The sequence below is a fragment of the Lycium ferocissimum genome, chromosome 6 (genome assembly GCF_029784015.1).
Source record: "Lycium ferocissimum isolate CSIRO_LF1 chromosome 6, AGI_CSIRO_Lferr_CH_V1, whole genome shotgun sequence".
In the NCBI taxonomy this organism is placed as follows: domain Eukaryota; kingdom Viridiplantae; phylum Streptophyta; class Magnoliopsida; order Solanales; family Solanaceae; genus Lycium; species Lycium ferocissimum.
In genome coordinates, this window is record NC_081347.1 from 69,375,917 (window position 1) to 69,393,406 (window position 17,490).

The following is a 17,490-nucleotide window of genomic DNA, read 5'->3' on the forward strand; positions in this document are numbered from 1 at the left end:
ACAATTCTTAGAATATATCACATCACATCGCTTAAGATCCCATTATTTGACTGTACATAGGAAAAAGAAAAAGAATGCCGTATTTCCTTAACTTGTTAGTTTTATACACCATGTGAATGATGTGGTGAGGATACTTTCTTTTCGGTTTCAAAAGAATGATAATATTTTAAATTGGAAAAAAATTTAATTTAAAATTTTCACTTTACTTTTAACGAGAAGCATTTATAGTCGTACTAATGTTTTTATGACCACAAATTTCAAAAGTTTTTCTTTCTTTATTTCTTATATTTCGTGTCTATTCAAACTTTGCTTCATGAACAACAACAACAACATACCCGGGAAATCTCGGTGTGTCCTAAAGGAGAGGTAAAATGTGCGCGGACCTTACCCCCATCTCGGAAGATAGAGAGGTGCTTTCGGAGAAGACCACTAGGCTCAAAAAACATGATGAGAAAAGGTCAGATATGCAGAAACAGTTCAAAGCAATACGAAAATGAAACTAACGAAAGCGAAAAAGCCATAAAAAATTATATCCCCTCAATCATGATTTACACTAACAGTGTATCTATTACTTGTAAAATTATTTTAGGTTACTAATCCACTTTTTTACGAACGATTAGCTGTAATATTTTTAATGATTTGATAGTATAATTTTCTTCAAAAAAGGTTAATCTAACAAATAAAAGAAAAAAATAGAAATCCCATTGGGTTCAACAAGCCTCTAGTAAAAACTTACCCTACCACGTGCTTGTATATATTAGATTAGTCAATCGATGCATGACATGTGTCTTAACATACTACTATCACTTAATTATAGTTAATTAATATATATTTTTAACTTCATTAAATTACTTAACTATGCTAAATTAAATTAATTTGATGTAAACACTCCGTGCAGATAAGTATTCACCCAAGCACTACTAAAAGATGCAGTGAGATGTATGATATCGATCTTCCCTCAACTAAAGGTCTCGAACTTGAGCCCTTTAAGTGAAAAAAATTCTAATAAAGAACATTCTACCTTAAATTTGTTCATGTGACATAAGTTTGAATTAATCGTGCCACCACTAACACCCACAAATACATTGACAATCCCTTAAATTTGTCAGCAAATTACATTTAGACACTCAAACTAAATTAAGCACCTAAATAGATGATAAAGTGTTCACATTAGACACTTTTGGTTCGAAACTTTGGAAAACTTTTTGCACGTGTTCTCAAATGCCCATTACGTAGATAAGTTAACCACTTAACATATGTCATCTTCTTAAATTACAAGCATTTGCCTCAATAAGTCATATAAGCCCATGCATTTTCTAATTGAGCTAATATATAATTAAAGGAGGTGACATATGCTATGTGAATACCTTAACTACCTAATAAATGCTTGAGAATACACACAAAATATATTCAAAATTTAAATAAAAAATATATAATAAAAACACTTTATCATGTGTGTAGATGCTCAACTCGAACAAGGCCTAGATCGAATATCTAAATGTAATTTTATCAATGTATTAAAGCCAAAAACCAATAAAAGGTCACGTACCACTATTCATTTTGTAAAGCCTCTTTTTAACTAATTTACTCGTTCAAAGAAAAGAGTGGACCCCATAACACCCAAAGTGCCGCTGAGAAATAAAACAAAAACTATTTCCATCTCACTATAGCAGACAGACATACATGTACATAATATATTTCATTAATGTATAAATATGTAGAAAAAATATATAGAGATCACAAAAAAAAAAAAAAAAAAAAAAAATTACATTAATCACCCACATTCCTCCTAGTATTTGATCCAATCCAAAATACTTTCTTTCTCTATTTTTTTTTTTTTTTTTTTTTTTTTTTTTTTTTTGGAATTAATTCTTCAAATTCTTGGCCATAGCTAAAGAATGCCAAAAATGGGTATTGATGGTAACAGCACAAACACCAACTAACATAGCTGTGATAAAGTATTGGGGAAAAAGGGATGAAAACTTAATTCTTGCAATTAATGACAGTATAAGTGTAACACTTGATCCTTCACACCTTTGAACTACTACCACTGTTGCTGTTAGCCCTGCTTTTAATCAAGATTGCATGTGGCTCAATGGAAAGGTAAATGCTTTTTTCTTTTGTAAGTGTGATTTTATGATTTTGATCAATGTTTGTTCTAGTGAGTTAATGGGGGTTGATTAATTTTTTGTGATATTGGAAAAAGACTAGTTCTTTACGGGGTCGTTTGGTTGCTGGTTAAAGTTATGCATGTATTTGTAATGCGAGGATTAGTTATACATGTATTAGTAATGCAAGGATTTATTATGCATGTATTAGTAATGTATTAGTAATGCAAGAATTAGTTATGCATGTATTAGTAATGCAAGAATTAGTTATGCATGTATTAGTAACGCAAGGATTAGTTATGCAGGTATTAATAATGCAAGGATTAGTTATGCAGGTATTAGTAATGCAAAACTCAGTTATGCAGGTATTAATATAGCAGACATACATGTACATTTCATAGATGTAATTTGATCCAATCCAAAATACTTTCTTTCTCCATTTCTTTGAAATTAATTCTTCAATTTCTTGGCCATGGCAGAGAAATCCCAAATGAGTATATGGTAACAGCAAAAACACCAACTAGCATAGCTGTGATTAAGTACTGGGGAAAAAGAGATGAAAACCTTATTCTTGCAATTAATGATAGTATTAGTGTAACACTTGATCCTTCACATCTTTGCACTACTACCACTGTTGCTGTTAGCCCTGCTTTTAATCAAGATTGCATATGGTTTAATGGCAAGGTAATTTTTTTTAAAACTTTTTTAAGTGTAATTTTAAGATTTTGATCGCTGTTTGTTCTAGTTATTTAATGGGGTTTGGTTAATTTTTGTGATATTGGAAAAAGACTAGTTTTTTTTAAGAGTGTAAATATTTGGATTTTGGATTTTAGTTTTAGCTGATACCTGCAATGTTGTAGGCTGTTATGCTGTAATAATGCAATATTTTGAGTGTCTTTTAGCTGTATGTGATTACTAGCTTGTTTGGCCAAGTTTCTGGGAAGTCAAAAGTGCTTATTTTTTTTTAAAAAAAGTAGTATTTCCTTATAATTGTGGTGTTCGAACCAACTTGGGCTCACCTTGACTAATTCCACAAGTATGTGCTACCTCCCACCAATATACGTACCGGGTTCTCAATCCATATCATTTACCACTAAGCCACACCCTTAGGTGCAAAAAAAAAGGTGTGTTTGGCCAAACTTTTCGGAGAAAACTAAGTACTTTTGAGTAGTAGCAGAAGCTGTTTTTTAGTTGATGAGAAAAGTAGCTTTTCGCATAAGCAGGTCCAGAACCTTGACCAACCACAAATTACTGCTATAATATTGGCAAAAGTACTGTTTTTCAAATTGATCAGCCAAACACTAACTGCTATTACCCAAAAGCCTTTTTTCGAGAAGTACTTCTGACAAAAAATCCCAAACAGACTAGTACATTAGTAGAATCAAGGAAGTGTAAATAAGGAATAGGGAACTGGGCTCTCCATTTGATACTAAGTCTTCATTCTTGCTGGAATTTATTAGCTAATTTACTTTTTTTCCCCATTGGGGTTGAGGGAGAGTGCATGATTGTTCTTTTACTATGTGCAGCTTTAGTAATCCAATATGTTTTTTTAGTTCCATCCGCACTCAAATATTTAATCATCTTCCCTATTTTTGCCTCAAAAATAGTAAACATAGCAGTGAGGTAAAAATGAGATCCCAGAAAATGTGATACCTGCTTGCACGATTTAGAAATCTGAGCTCATCGAACTTTCATTCTTCCAATTTTATTTATAGGAACTCTTTGATCCTATCTAATTTTGCTTTTGCTGGTTGTTTTAGGAAATATCTCTCTCTGGAGGTAGATACCAGAACTGTCTTAGGGAAATTCGAGCTTGTGCTAATGATATTGAGGATGAGAAGAGGGGTATCAAGATCGCTAAAAAGGATTGGGAGAATCTGCATGTGCATATTGCTTCTTATAATAATTTTCCTACTGCTGCGGGATTGGCTTCCTCAGCTGCTGGTTTTGCCTGCCTAGGTACTGCTAACTATTTCTTTGTTACTTGGATTCTAAATTCATGTTTCACTTCACTATTTCATTTTTTTTTTTTTTTTTTTATATTGTAGTAGCTGTAAAGTTTAAAGACTAAGGATCGTGATGAATCTTGAAAAGAAATGATTACTTTATGTTTCTTAGAATTTAGTCCTCTATGAAATCAATGGCTGCATGAGATGAAAAGATTGACCTTTTCTGACGAGCATTTGTATAAACGCTCATGTATATACGCCGCACATTGGCCATGTTACTCCATTTAAACTCATCTCACACATAATATACTACAGCACTCATAGAATTACTTTTTTCTCCAAGTTTTGTTTTCAATTTGCTTTTGTTGGGACCTAATTCTCTACTCTTTCATGAATCCGCGCTTTCTCTCTCCTTTTTTTTTTTTCCTTCTGAGATGAGAACTAATTTCTGTTTCCTCTATGTAGTTTATTCCCTTGCGAAGTTAATGAATGTGCAAGAGGACACGGGATGCTTTCTGCCATAGCAAGGTAAATCATATCAGTCGTGAGTTATTCATTTAGCTTGTTGGTCTGTATTTTGTTGGTTCTATAAAGTCCAATAAAGTAGAAAGGAGTACAGTTAATTCTACTGATTTTTTTTCTTTCTCTCTCTGTTCCATTAGTCTTGTTATTAGGTTACCCTATGATAACGGAGATTCAACAGCTCAGATAAATAGTCAAAATGACAACTTTGTTTACATATTCACTTCAGGCAAGGTTCAGGAAGTGCTTGTCGAAGCTTATATGGAGGATTTGTCAAGTGGGTAATGGGAAAAGTACGTCCAGTTCATGAGTTCTTGTCTTGATGCTTCTGTCAAAAAGTATCTTATCTTCTCAGTATTGTTGTAATTTAGTTCTCTGGATACGTGTAGGAGGAAAATGGAAGTGATAGCATTGCTGTTCCACTTGTAGATGAGAAGCACTGGGATGAGCTTTTTATCATCATTGCCGTGGTATGTACATATCCATCCACATTATCATTATTTCTTCAAAAAATTGAGCAATTAATACCGTGCTAGACTTTGAGGGGAAAGAAACTCTCTCTCTCTCTCGTCCTCCTGCTCTTGCAAATTTCCAATGTGAGAAGGGCGAGTTCGAATTAACATTTCCTCTTTCTTGTTCCTTTTTGTGTCATCTTCTTTTTCTCCAAAATATATGAAGTATTTGTTTCGTGTATCTGAGATTACGGAGAAATGACATCAATCTATCCCACTGGAACTGCACAAAAACAAAATCTCGATGGACTCTTTATATATACTTTAGTGTATGGATCTGTGGCTCGAGTTTGAGATCTTGGAATTTCCTTGTTTTAGGAATTGTTTTCTCTGGGTCCCTCAGTTGTCGTAATCCGAAGCATTGTGCTATACTGGACGGAGATAGTAAGGAAAACCTCACATTCTCAATTCTGCTCTTATTTTCATGACAAATAATGCTTAAACTATGACATTCACCAATTCGTATAATCTGATCATTTACTTTTGCCTGCTCCTTGATTTATTTTCTTTAGTTTCTTCACTTCCAAGTTTCAACTTATACTTATATCTCATTTCTTCACAATTTTATGCTATCCCCCTCCTTAGCTCATGTGAAAATTCTTCACTACGGCTTGACGAAATTGATTGAATGCCAATCACACAAATACCGGCCATTGGGACATTTTTTGTATATATTTTTTTTCGACACACATATATCAACAAGATTTGATACTTTTTGAATGGCTGTATATTCAGGTGTGCTCGCGGCAAAAGGAAAAAAGTAGCACCTCCGGAATGCGTGAGACTGTTGAAACCAGTGCACTTATAGAACACAGGGCAAAGGTACATTTGGATTCTGCATCTTCAATTAGTGTCTCAAAATCTTCCAGCACGTTTTCACTTCGTTCTTTGTTTAACCTTGGTTCAATTGGCGGGAGTTGTATTAGAAGTATGATTTTGCTTTCCTGTATTCGAAATTGAAGTAGTGCCAAAGCGAATTATTCAGATGGATGAAGCCATACAAAAACGTGATTTTGCAACTTTCACTCATTTGACTTGTGCAGACAGCAATCAGTTTCATGCAGTCTGCCTGGATACTAGCCCTCCTATGTTCTACATGAATGACACTTCTCATAGGCATGTTCTCTTAGCTTCAAGCTACTAACATGAGGTGTCTGTGGAACTTCTTGTTCTTAAGAAGTAAACTTGATTTCTTACTTATGTCGAGAATAGGAGAAAATAAGTCTCAATGGTGTGTTATAATTTTCAGGATAATCAGCTGTGTTGAGAAATGGAACCGTTCAGAAGGAACTCCACAGGTTTTTCTACTTATCAGTCTTTTTCTAATGCATACTTGCATTATTTTTTATTCATGAATAATTCTCTAAGCATAAAAAATGTTGCCAGGCTGCATACACTTTTGATGCGGGGCCAAATGCAGTCCTAATTGCACGTAACAGAACGGCTTCTGCTTCAGAGGCTGCTCTTCCACTTCCCTCCAAATTCAGAAACAGATCTAAATACTACCAAAATTTTCGTAGTATTTCCATTGGATGAAACTTTTCTGGACCATATGTTATCGATAGTCGATCTTATTCATTGCTTCTTCCTTCTCTCCAGCTACGTCATAGGTGATAAATCAATATTGAAAGATGCCGGAATTCAGGATATCAACGATGTGGAAGCATTACCTCCACCTCCAGAAATTAAGGACAAGGTTCCAGCTCAGAAATACAAAGGCGAAATTAGCTACTTCATCTGCACAAGACCTGGTAGAGGTCCAGTTTTGATAAGTGACGAATGCCAAGTTCTCCTCCACCCTGATACTGGGTTGCCCAAGTAAGCGGTGACCTTTTGTATGCAGAGTCTTGAGTTCTAAGTATTACAGCCCTCGAGAAAAAATATTGGAGGCTGCCATTTTTAAAATGGTTTTAGTTTGGATGAATGTTGAATTCGAGAGCTGTTATTTGTAGTTTAGTTTTCCTGTATTATTCTTCAGTGGGAATTGTTTTGTACTCATTTCTTTGTTGAATGCAATAAGAGTCCTCAATTTTGCTTCTTTCAGAAATGCAAAGATCTTGTTATTTTTGGGTTAATTTAAAGTATTCTCACCTAACTTTATTCACTAAAACAGTAAAGTCACAACTGTTTTTTGTCCCTAGTTATTATGATCAGGTCCTCGAAACTTGAGACTTGTTACAACTTTTATATTTTGTTGCGTGGTGGTATGGAAAGTCTAAGAGCCCCTTTACATATTTGATGGTTCTGGTGGTATGGAAAGTCAAGTGAAATGTGTGTATATGGAGCAATATTTGGATAGAGTACATGTATTGTTAGTTGCCGTTTAATACTATTAGTAACTTTTTTCCTCGTTTAGCTTAATTGTATTATACTGTACAATAGCATTAGTTTACTAAAGTCCATTAAGCTACTCTAAATATTAGATTTTATCAATAATTCATAACTAAAAAGGGAAAAAATGACTCCAAACGAGATAGTAAAATGACAAAAAACACCACCAAAGGTATTTTCCATTCAATTCCTTCCATAAAATGGCTAGAAGGCCTACACGACACAAATCTGAATTAGTCAGATCAGTGAGTGGTTATTCAAAAAAGAAGGCAAAAGAATATGTTGAATATATATGAACTTTGCCCACGTTATCGGCTTATAGCTCTACCTTTCGCAACTTCTACAAAGACAAATATTTAACAAACAATAGGGAGTAATAAATTGCAATATTTATTATAACATGTAAATAACCTTTATAACTTTTCTGCTAACTCCATTGATGAACAATGTGGCAGTTTCTGTTTGAAGTACATAAACATACAGCTAAGCTGATTCTTTATGGCTTTAAGTAAATGAGAACATACAAAACAAAAATCTTTGTTTTCCATATTCTACAATATGAAAATAATAACATCATCACTGTTTGCTCTTAATTATTTGGCAAGTTTAGCTCAAGACTAAATTCCTTCCCAATAAGAACTGATGAATTATATGTACCAACTTTACTCGCCCCATTTTGCAATCCAACAACATTCACTTTGTTTATTGTCCAATTCTTGCTCAAAGCAAACTCTCCATTCACAACCTCTGATTTGAGATATAACTTGTTATTCTCAACATCAGTGTGAAATTTCACCAGGCTCCATTTTCCACCCTCCCCTCCCATTTCAATGTCTTCGCCATCGTCCAAAAAGACTTCACCCGTACTATTTCCCGTGTTGCTGAGGGCAACAAGAAGTTCAAACGGAGTATCCCGGGCTGCCTGTGTAGTCAGCGCTTCTCCTTGCATCGCTAGAATGTTTCCTTCTTGAAGGTGTACGTTGATATGATCAGGAGGCGCATCAAGGGTGATATTGCCACCGGACTTCATGTCCACGTAGTTTGAGTAGTTGAAGAGGTCAAACCAAGTACCGGATGGAAAATACGCTTCAACTGAAACCGCTCCAGATGTCAGTACTGGGGATATCATTAACCCCTTGCCGATGAGAAACTGAGAGCTGATTTCGTAAGTGTTTGTGTCCTCGGGGAATGAAAAGAAAAGAGGACGTGCTATAGGGACGCCTCGGGCATGTGCCTCGAACATTAGCGTGTAGAAGTATGGTAAGAGCCGGTAGCGAAGTCCAAGCACCTTTCTGGCTGTTGTAGCTACTGAATCCCAGACAAAAAGCTCTTGAGGTGCAGTACCCTTATTGGAGTGGTCCCTTGAAAAGGGATAAAATGCACCTACCTACATCCGACGAGATGTTGATTATCAGATATCAGGAAAGTATCATACTTCAATTTGAATTGAATAGAAAATTGACATTCTGCTTTCATAGAACTACAATTAAAAGAGAAGAAAGACGGATGTTGTAGATATCTCTACACATGTTTAAGCCATACAGACCTTCTTTTCTAATACACTTCACAATCATATTCAACTCAAAAATCGATAAACAAAGTCTCTATTTAACATATGAACTTCAGCTTCTGTATGAGTATTTTAAGAAAAGCATTACAACTCAATACATGTATTTATGAAAATCAACATATTGCAGAGGCGGATCTAGGATTTATATTGAATGAGTTTAGGATTCTGGTTTTGGACAGTGAACTTAAGTTGATATGCAATAATAACAGACAACATAACTAGCTTCTGTATGAGTATTTGAAGAAAAGCATTACAACTCAATACATGTATTTATGAAAATCAACATATCATAGTGGAGATATAATTATATCAATGAGTTTAGGATTCGGTTTTGGACAAGAACTTATTGATATGCAATAATGCATTATAAATCTATATCAATATATATATTTAAATATATCTATATATAATATAAAGCTAAGCATAGATAAGGTGATGTGGCATCTCTCTATGACCTCCATTTCTATTTATCTTTTTTCTCATTTTTTTGCCTTTTTCTTCCTATTTATCTTACTATTAGAATGAATTTCCTAAATATTATAAGAATAAATGTCCTAATTAATGTAATTAAGAAGACTTAAAAGGTAGTCTCTTTGCCTACCATGGCAGGTCATTTTCTTGCCTATAATTAATTGCCACAAATAATTTTCTCATATGAAACGGATACAAGAATGCAAGAATGTTATTATTCATTATTATGATTTTAGTGAGTACCTTTTTTCAGTTACTAACCTTATTGCTGTTACTTGATTAAGGAGATTAATAACCAGGAACACACTAAATAAGTATCACTTACTAAAGAAGAAGCAAATTATGGTTTTGTGCATCTTCTTCTGAAAGCTTTGTGATTATCAGCGGAATGGTTACCTCTAATGCATTACAGACTTTGCTCACTACATCTTCAATTTAGTTACTTAATTTTCTATCCAAATTGCAGGGAATGAGTGATCCATACGTGGTGTTACAATTAGATGATCAAATTGTCAAAAGCAAGATGAAATGGGTGTAAGTAGTTGGTCATGTGTTCTAATGCAACCTTTTTTCTCTTTTCGGTTGAAATTTCTCTAGATTATCTAGGTTTGCTTAACAATGAATTTGTATTTGCAAGTTGTCAATATATTTTTTCCCAGGTATTGCATGCTTAAGCCGAATGGTAAAGTATAACCTTGATTTTTGGTAAAAATAGACAGATCGTCATTCTTTTATGTAGAGCAGCTTCGGGAAGACCTATGTATCATTACGCTGAAGAAATAGTACTAAAGAAAAAGTAATTTATGATTTTGTGTGTCTTCTTCTTAAAGCATTTGTGATTATCAGTGGAATATTATCGCGCTAGTGATATGAGGTTAGTTCCTTCATTTAAACTTTTTGTATAACTATATCTCATATGTAGTTCCTCCTTTTATATATTCTTCATATATAAATCATTCTACCATACAACCGCATATGCAAGTAAATATTAAATTACACAAAGCTAGAAAATTGATCTTGATTTTTGGTAAAATGAACGGTCAATTATTCTTTTACATAGAGAAACTTTGGAAAAACGTATGTATCAGTACATTTAATTTGTATATGTGTTTGGTATTTTTTTTTTCTCTCAATTCTGATGGAACCAAAATCAAATGATGAGATATGTTTGCGTTTATTTTGCAGCGGTTTTGATTGAGATATGACGTAATCCAATAAATTCAAAGGTGTTTTACAAATTCAAAAATATCATCAATTGTTTGCCTCTCTTTCTGACTACTGATCATTTTCTCTTTATTACTGTATAGTATATGGCTTTCTAAATCCTTTTTTCTCCAGCTACTTATTACAAGCTTTAGGATGATCCCTCTTGATTTTATTAAGACATTTAGGGTGTGTTCGGTATGGAGGAAAACATTTTTCAGAAAATATTTTTAATTTTCTCATGTTCGTTTGGTCAAAAATTTTGAAAAACATTTTCCTCAAAATTAGGGAAAATGACTTCCCTAATAAAAACTGGAAAAACAAGTTCACAAGTTCATTCCACCAACCACCCTACCACCACCCAACCCAATCCCAACCACCAAACCCCAACCACTCCCAACGCCCCACCCACCCAACCACCCCACCCCCACGCACTAACCCCCCGCACAAAAATAAATTTTTTTTGGAAAAAAAGTTTTGACATTATTTTTGATTTTTTGCACCCCCCACCCAAACCCTGTACCCTACCCCCCTCCCCTCTGAAAAAAATTATTTTTTTTGCACACCACCCCGCACTTTACCCCCCTCACCCCTACCGCCCAAAGAAAAATTATTTAAAAAAAAAAAAGTTTTGACTTTTTTTTCCACCCCACCCCAACCCGCACCCTACCCCTCCCCCCAAAAAAATTATTTTTTTTGAAAAAAAAGTTCAAAACTTTTTTTTTTTTTTTTTTTTACCCCCAACCCCCACTCCACCCCACTACCCCCCCCCCCCCCCCAAAAAAAAAAAAAGTTGACAATTATAAAATTGAATGTTTGCGTGGTTAAAAATTAAAACTTTGGCGGGGTGATGGGTATTTTGGGTGGGGCGTGTGTGGTGAAAAGATTTTTTTTGAGGTAAGGGGTGTAGAAACCCACAAAAGACAATAAAAAACTTCAAAAAAAAAAAAAAATGTTGGGGGGGGTTTGTGGTGTGGTATGGGTTCCACGCAAGGGGAGGGGGGTGACGGGGATGTTCATGTAGAAAATTTAGAAAAAAATTAAAACTTCAAAAAAAAATGTCATAAGTGGGCGGGGGGTGGGGGGGTGAGGGGGGCGTGTGTACGGGTTACGGGAGTGGTTAGGGTAGGGTGCAAAAAATTTAAAAAAAAAATGAGGGGGCGGGAGAGTGCGAACGGGAACGGGGGGGCGGGGGGGGGGGGGTATGGGGTCGGGAGTTGGTGAGGGGGGGTGATGGTGCAAAAAAAAAAAAAAAAATCAAAAGAAATTTTTTTTGAGGGGGGGGGGGGGTGGGGGCGTAGGGGGTGCGGGGAGCGGGGTGGGTGGGGTTGATTGGAGTGAGAGGCTTGATGAGTATTTTCCGGAAAGCTTTTTCTATCAACCAAACGAATACGAAAATAAGTAGTAAATTCACTTATTTTCCACTACCCAAACGAATTCACTTATTTTCTAGGAAAACATTTTCCTTGGAAAACATTTTCCTCCAAACCGAACACACCCTTAGAGCTTAAAAAGGTGAAAGCAACTTTACCCTTCTCTCCCTAAGCATTCGGGTAAAAAGATTCTCCATTTCACCCTAACATTTGTATATATCCTAATTTATGTTAATTTTATGTTAATGTGTTGTTGTATAATTAATTATTCGATGAAGTTTTTCCTGCCCATTACTTTTAGAAATATTAATTTTATCTTAAACGATCATGTATCACAATAATTGGTATGTAAAATTTAGTTTGGATTGAATAGATCACTCAGACAAGAGAAGAGAGCTTAGAAATTATTTTACAGTAAAGCTCATTTCTATTAACAATTTATTAATCTTTGTTTAATTCTTCTCATCATATATATGCTGTCTAATAGCTTCAGATGCAAATATTTTTTATCACATTCATCTTATCTGAATTTCCTCTTATTATGAAGTGTTTTGGTCATTCACTAAAATAATGTGGGGTTTTGATGTATGGTCTTTCACATCTATCAATTTAAATTGGTACTTTTACATTTAATCTAGAATATGTACACATGTTTTCACAAATTATTTCCCGCAAATAATTTTATACATAATGTTATAATGTTAATATTTAATTATATTTTGATCTTTTTTTCTATGATCGCACGAAGTGCATTAGTGCAGTAAAAGAAGAACCATCATATGGTCTACTTTGAAACTTCAGGACAAAAATCATAAACATTCAATGTATGCAGCAAAGGCAAAAGAACTTGTACCTGAATCCAACGGCGGCATAATTCTTCATTAGTATCTCCAAGAAAGCCACATATATCAGCTCCCACCATGGGTATCCCGAACAATCCAGAATTTAAAATGCCGGGAATACTATAAGCCAAGTCATTCCAATTGGCTGCATTATCTCCGGTCCAATGTGCTGCGAAATTGCCAGCACCGACAAAAGTAGACCTGCTAAGTATAAACGGCCTTTTACCAGTAACGTTGATTAAAGCAGCATTGGTCGTTTTAGCTTCGAGGAACCCGTAAAGGTTATGCACATTGTACTCTGAGATGTTCCCGAAATGTACTGATGTTGCTGGGATAGTCTTCTCGTTTATTGCACGTTTGTTTCCAGAGTTATTGATCTGATAAGGAGGGTTGTCAAGGGTAGAATTCGCGCTTGGAGGTGACGAAATGAAGTTAGATGCCTCGTTCATGTCAAGCCAGAGACCATCGACGGGGAGAAGGTCATGGAAAATTTTGATTTCATTACTCCAGAAGACTTTGCATTGGGGATTTATGAAATCAGGGAAGTAGAGATTTCCAGGCCAAACTTGGCCAAGATAAGGGACACCATCGCGTTTGATGAAAACGTCCGCTTGCATCCCTCTCTTGTATGTATCATATGAGCTATTTGTGCTGATCCCTGTGAACAAATCATTGAGATCACAAAAGAAACAAGAGTATTAGTGCTTTCTGATTTAGTCATCTGGCCCAATACCTCTGCAATTTCTCAACTACTACATCAATGTTAGTATAAACAGAAAGGCGAAAGCGCCAAAAAAGCTCTAAGATTTGTTGAGGCTTTCTGCGCAAATAAAGCATGGGCTTTAATGAAGATAGGCACAAATGGAGCAAAAACACAAATATGCATGTGTAGTCCAGACTAATAATGTGAATAACAAATAGGCTTTTTTCATTTTTGGCCTGTCGGCCAAAATTAATTACGGGCGCTAGCCAAAATATACAAAACATACACCAATTATGAATAATATATATTTATGTATATCATATGTATATTATATGTATATTTAAACTTAATATACAAAACATATATATTTACATGCTATTATTTTTTTGGGCCCAAAATGGTAATTATCCCTAACAAATATATGGACAAAGAAGTTGAAAAATAATAATGAGAAAATGAGATATCAATTGTTTAGTGTCGCCTTTTCAGGATTTTTCTCATTGGCAAGGAAAAGTATGTCTTAGAGCCTAGATTAAGACATTGAAGCACCCACTTAGCAAGGCGAAACTCTCAAACATGTTACACCTCATTTTAGGGCTTAAGCTCGCCTTTGATAACACTGAAAATAATTCAACAGAAGCAAGAAAATTCAATATGTCAAAGCTCACCTGGATCCAATATGAGAACAATTTTCTGGCCATTGTGATGAAGTGCATCGACAAATTTCTGCATCTGGTCAAGTGGGAAATTAACAGGATCAACTGTGAAATCCTTGTAGCCATCCATATAATCAATATCTGTCCACGCGACCTCAAGAGGGATCTGAGCTTTTGCATATCCAGCAACCACATTCTCAACTTCAGTAATATTATTATAACCATACTTGCATTGGTGAAAGCCTGTGAACAAAAATTGCAATACTTTGCATTAGGAAACAATTACATGAACTCATACCAAGCTACAAACAAAAGGAAAAAAATTAAACAACATAAAAGACAGTGTTTGTCAGATCCTGTTGATTATCATCAGTATATAACTATGTTGCTTGGGCTCTTCAAAAATGTCATTGGATGCATATCAGATCCTCCAAAAGTAGTATGTTTTTGGAAGATCCAACCTTTTTTGGATAGTCCGAGCAACAGAAATTAGTCTATGAAACAAGTTTTACTAAATTTGTCGCTTTTAATATGTAGATCACTGATAAGGAGAACAGCTCATAAGATAAGTTCATATTAGTAACAAGCAAAAACAATAGGAAATTTGCTAGTATAATTACATACCAAAAGACCAGTATGGCATGGGCGTTGGGCGGCCAATGAGCTCTGTGTACTGTTCCATGACCAACTCTGGCGCCGGACCAGCAAAGAAGTACAAGTCAATGACCCCTCCAATCACCTTGTAAGTAATTCTGTCACCAGTATATACAATGTCCATCCCATTACTATTCAACAACAAGACCCCGTGACTAGTCCCCGCACTAGGCTGAGACCTGACGTCCATGTAAAAAGGGTGGGAACCGTACAAGTTGAGATCAACATTTGCACTAGCAATATCAGCATTCCAAAGAGTTAATGTCTCATTAGGCTGGTGCTTAAATGTTCTTTTCGTTTGCTCCCCGAGCCCATAGATAGATGAACTATTGGCTGGCAATGAAGAGGACAGTTGAAGGTACTGGTCCTTGAAGATAAGGAGCGTGTCCGCGGAGTCATTTTTAGGCGAGGTGTCAAAAAGAACGTCACCTGAGGAACGACGTTTGATGGTAAAGCCAAAAGGGGTGGTATTGTAGAGAGTCAAAGTAAGGTCCGAAATGTTGTTTGTAAGGAGGTAATCATTTGTGTCTTCGGATAATGGACGTAAGGAAAAAGAATGCTTTTCCAAGAGGGAGGTGCGGGGGGCTGAATGAGTTTCACGGGGGATAAATTCTTGAGGAACTTCCCATCTTTCATGATCTGCATCCGTAATTCTGACTCTTAAACGATCGTTCGTCTCAAAGCTGCAGAATCCATCAACATGTGGATTTGAATAGTGAATTTAATATAACGAAATCCGCAATTGTATGCATATTTCATTAACAGTATCATTTCTACACATATAGATGTTCAATCAAAGGTATAATACTAGTCAGGTGTGAATCCAAATTATCAGACCACAAGTAATGGATTAAAACAGGGAATTCGGACTGAGAATCGTTTTAAGTTTTTTAAAATAAAAATTACAAGGCAAATGAAAAAGCCGCACTCAAATAAAAACTCGTTTTACTCTCGAAATCCGAAAGGTATCACATAAATTGGAATAGACTTAATTGGTCAGTGGCATTTTGAACCCACAAAGTACAAATTCTGTATCCGCCTCTGCTTTTAACATTATTAGTGCATAAAACTCTTAAGTTCTTCCATTAATAAAGATATAAATGTAATGTAAAGAAAGAGCTTCAAAAGTAGTACCTTGCAGTAAGGGTGAGATTTTGAATGTCAGGTCCATAAACAGAAGAACCATTGATGAGTTGAAGACTAGCGGTCAACGTTCTTCCAGAGGAGTCAACTTTTGCAGATTGAACAATGTATCCATATCCAACTGGTTCATCATCAGCTTTTGTCAATGCTAACGGAGCCAAGAAGAAAGTGAAGAACAAGAGACAATTATACAGAACAATAATATTCATTGTGTTTAGAGAAGATAAACTGTTGAAGAGAATATAATAATAGTCCAACTTTGCAGTGTGATATATATAGTGGGAACTGGAAGGTATTATGGTCAGAGTAAACAAAAGAATAAAGGAAAGCAAATGATTGGGCCTTGGGAAATGGAAGGTATTATTGTCAGAGTCAAAGAAATTATAGTAAGTGATTGGGATTTTGGAGGTTCTTGTATAATCTTTTGATAGCTGGTTTGGGTGTGAGTTTTGGAAGGTATTATGGTCAGAGTCAAAGAGATTATAGTAAGTGATAGGGATTTGGAAGTTCTTGTATAATCATTTGGTGGTTGGTTTGGATGTGAGTTATGGAAGGTACTATGGTCAGAGCCAAAGAAATTTTAGGAAGTGATTGGGATTTGGAAGGTCTGGTATAGTCATTTGGTAGCTGGTTTGGATGTGACTTATGGGAGGTATTATGGCCAGAGCCAAAAAAATCATAGTAATTAAGTGATTGGGATTGGGAAGTTCTTGTATAATCATTTGGAAGCTAGTTTGGATGTGAGTTATGGGAGGTATTATGGTCAGAGCCAAGAAATTATAGTAAGTGATTGGGATTTGGAAATCTTGTATAAATATTTGGTAGTTGTTTTGGATGTGAGTTATGGAAGGTATTATGGTTAGAGCCAAAGAAATTATAGTAAGTGATTGGGATTTGAAAATTTTGTATAAAGTTTGGTAGCTGGTTTGGATGTGAGTTATGGAAGGTATTATGGTCAGAGCCAAAGAAAGTATAGTAAGTGATTGAAATTTGGAAGTAGTAAGTGATTGAAATTTGAAACATCTTGTATAATTATTTTGTAGCTGGTTTGGATGTGAATAATGAAAGATATTATGGTTAGACTCATAGAAAAAAATTATAGTAAGTGATTGGGACTTGGAAGGTCTTGTATAATCATTTGGTAGCTGATGAAGATGTGAGTTATGAAAGGTATTATGGTCAGAGCCAAAAAAAATTATTGTAAATGATTGGGATTTAGAAGGTCTTTTACAATCATTTGTTAGCTAGTTTGGATGTGTGTTATGTAAGTTATTAAATCCTACATAAGTAATACAATGTTTGTTAGTTGGTTCGTAGGTAAGTTATTTAGGTATATAATTAATGCGGTGTTTGGTTAGCAATTTAGAAACCCGCATAACTATTATTTTTTGTTGGATAGAAGGCGGAATAATTAATACATGAATAACTAAACCCTACATGCATGACTAATCTC

At 35.1% G+C, this 17,490-nt stretch overlaps 1 protein-coding gene and 1 pseudogene across 1 annotated transcript; one reads left to right on the forward strand and one right to left on the reverse strand.

The window, feature by feature from the left end:
- The first annotated feature begins 1,893 nt into the window (after nt 1–1,893).
- On the forward strand, nt 1,894–6,913 carry LOC132060967 (diphosphomevalonate decarboxylase 2-like; annotated as a pseudogene).
- A 902-nt stretch (nt 6,914–7,815) lies between these two features.
- Nucleotides 7,816–16,589, reverse strand: LOC132060968 (alpha-glucosidase-like). The gene is made up of 5 exons (XM_059453858.1): nt 16,029–16,589; nt 14,865–15,577; nt 14,253–14,483; nt 12,893–13,539; nt 7,816–8,809 (listed from the first exon to the last, which is right to left on the reverse strand). The coding sequence occupies exons 1-5, from the start codon at nt 16,244–16,246 to the stop codon at nt 8,012–8,014; spliced, it is 2,607 nt and encodes an 868-aa protein (XP_059309841.1). The 5' UTR covers nt 16,247–16,589; the 3' UTR covers nt 7,816–8,011.
- Between the last annotated feature and the right edge of the window lie 901 nt (nt 16,590–17,490).

Coding starts and splice junctions, on each gene's coding strand:
- LOC132060968 (XM_059453858.1), bottom strand. CDS start 16,246: ATGAATATTATTGTTCTGTATAATTGTCTCTTGTTCTTCACTTTCTTC. Junction 15,578..16,028: donor AATCTCACCCTTACTGCAAG/GTACTACTTTTG, acceptor TGGATTCTGCAG/CTTTGAGACGAACGATCGTT. Junction 8,810..12,892: donor TATGCCGCCGTTGGATTCAG/GTACAAGTTCTT, acceptor CGTCGGATGTAG/GTAGGTGCATTTTATCCCTT.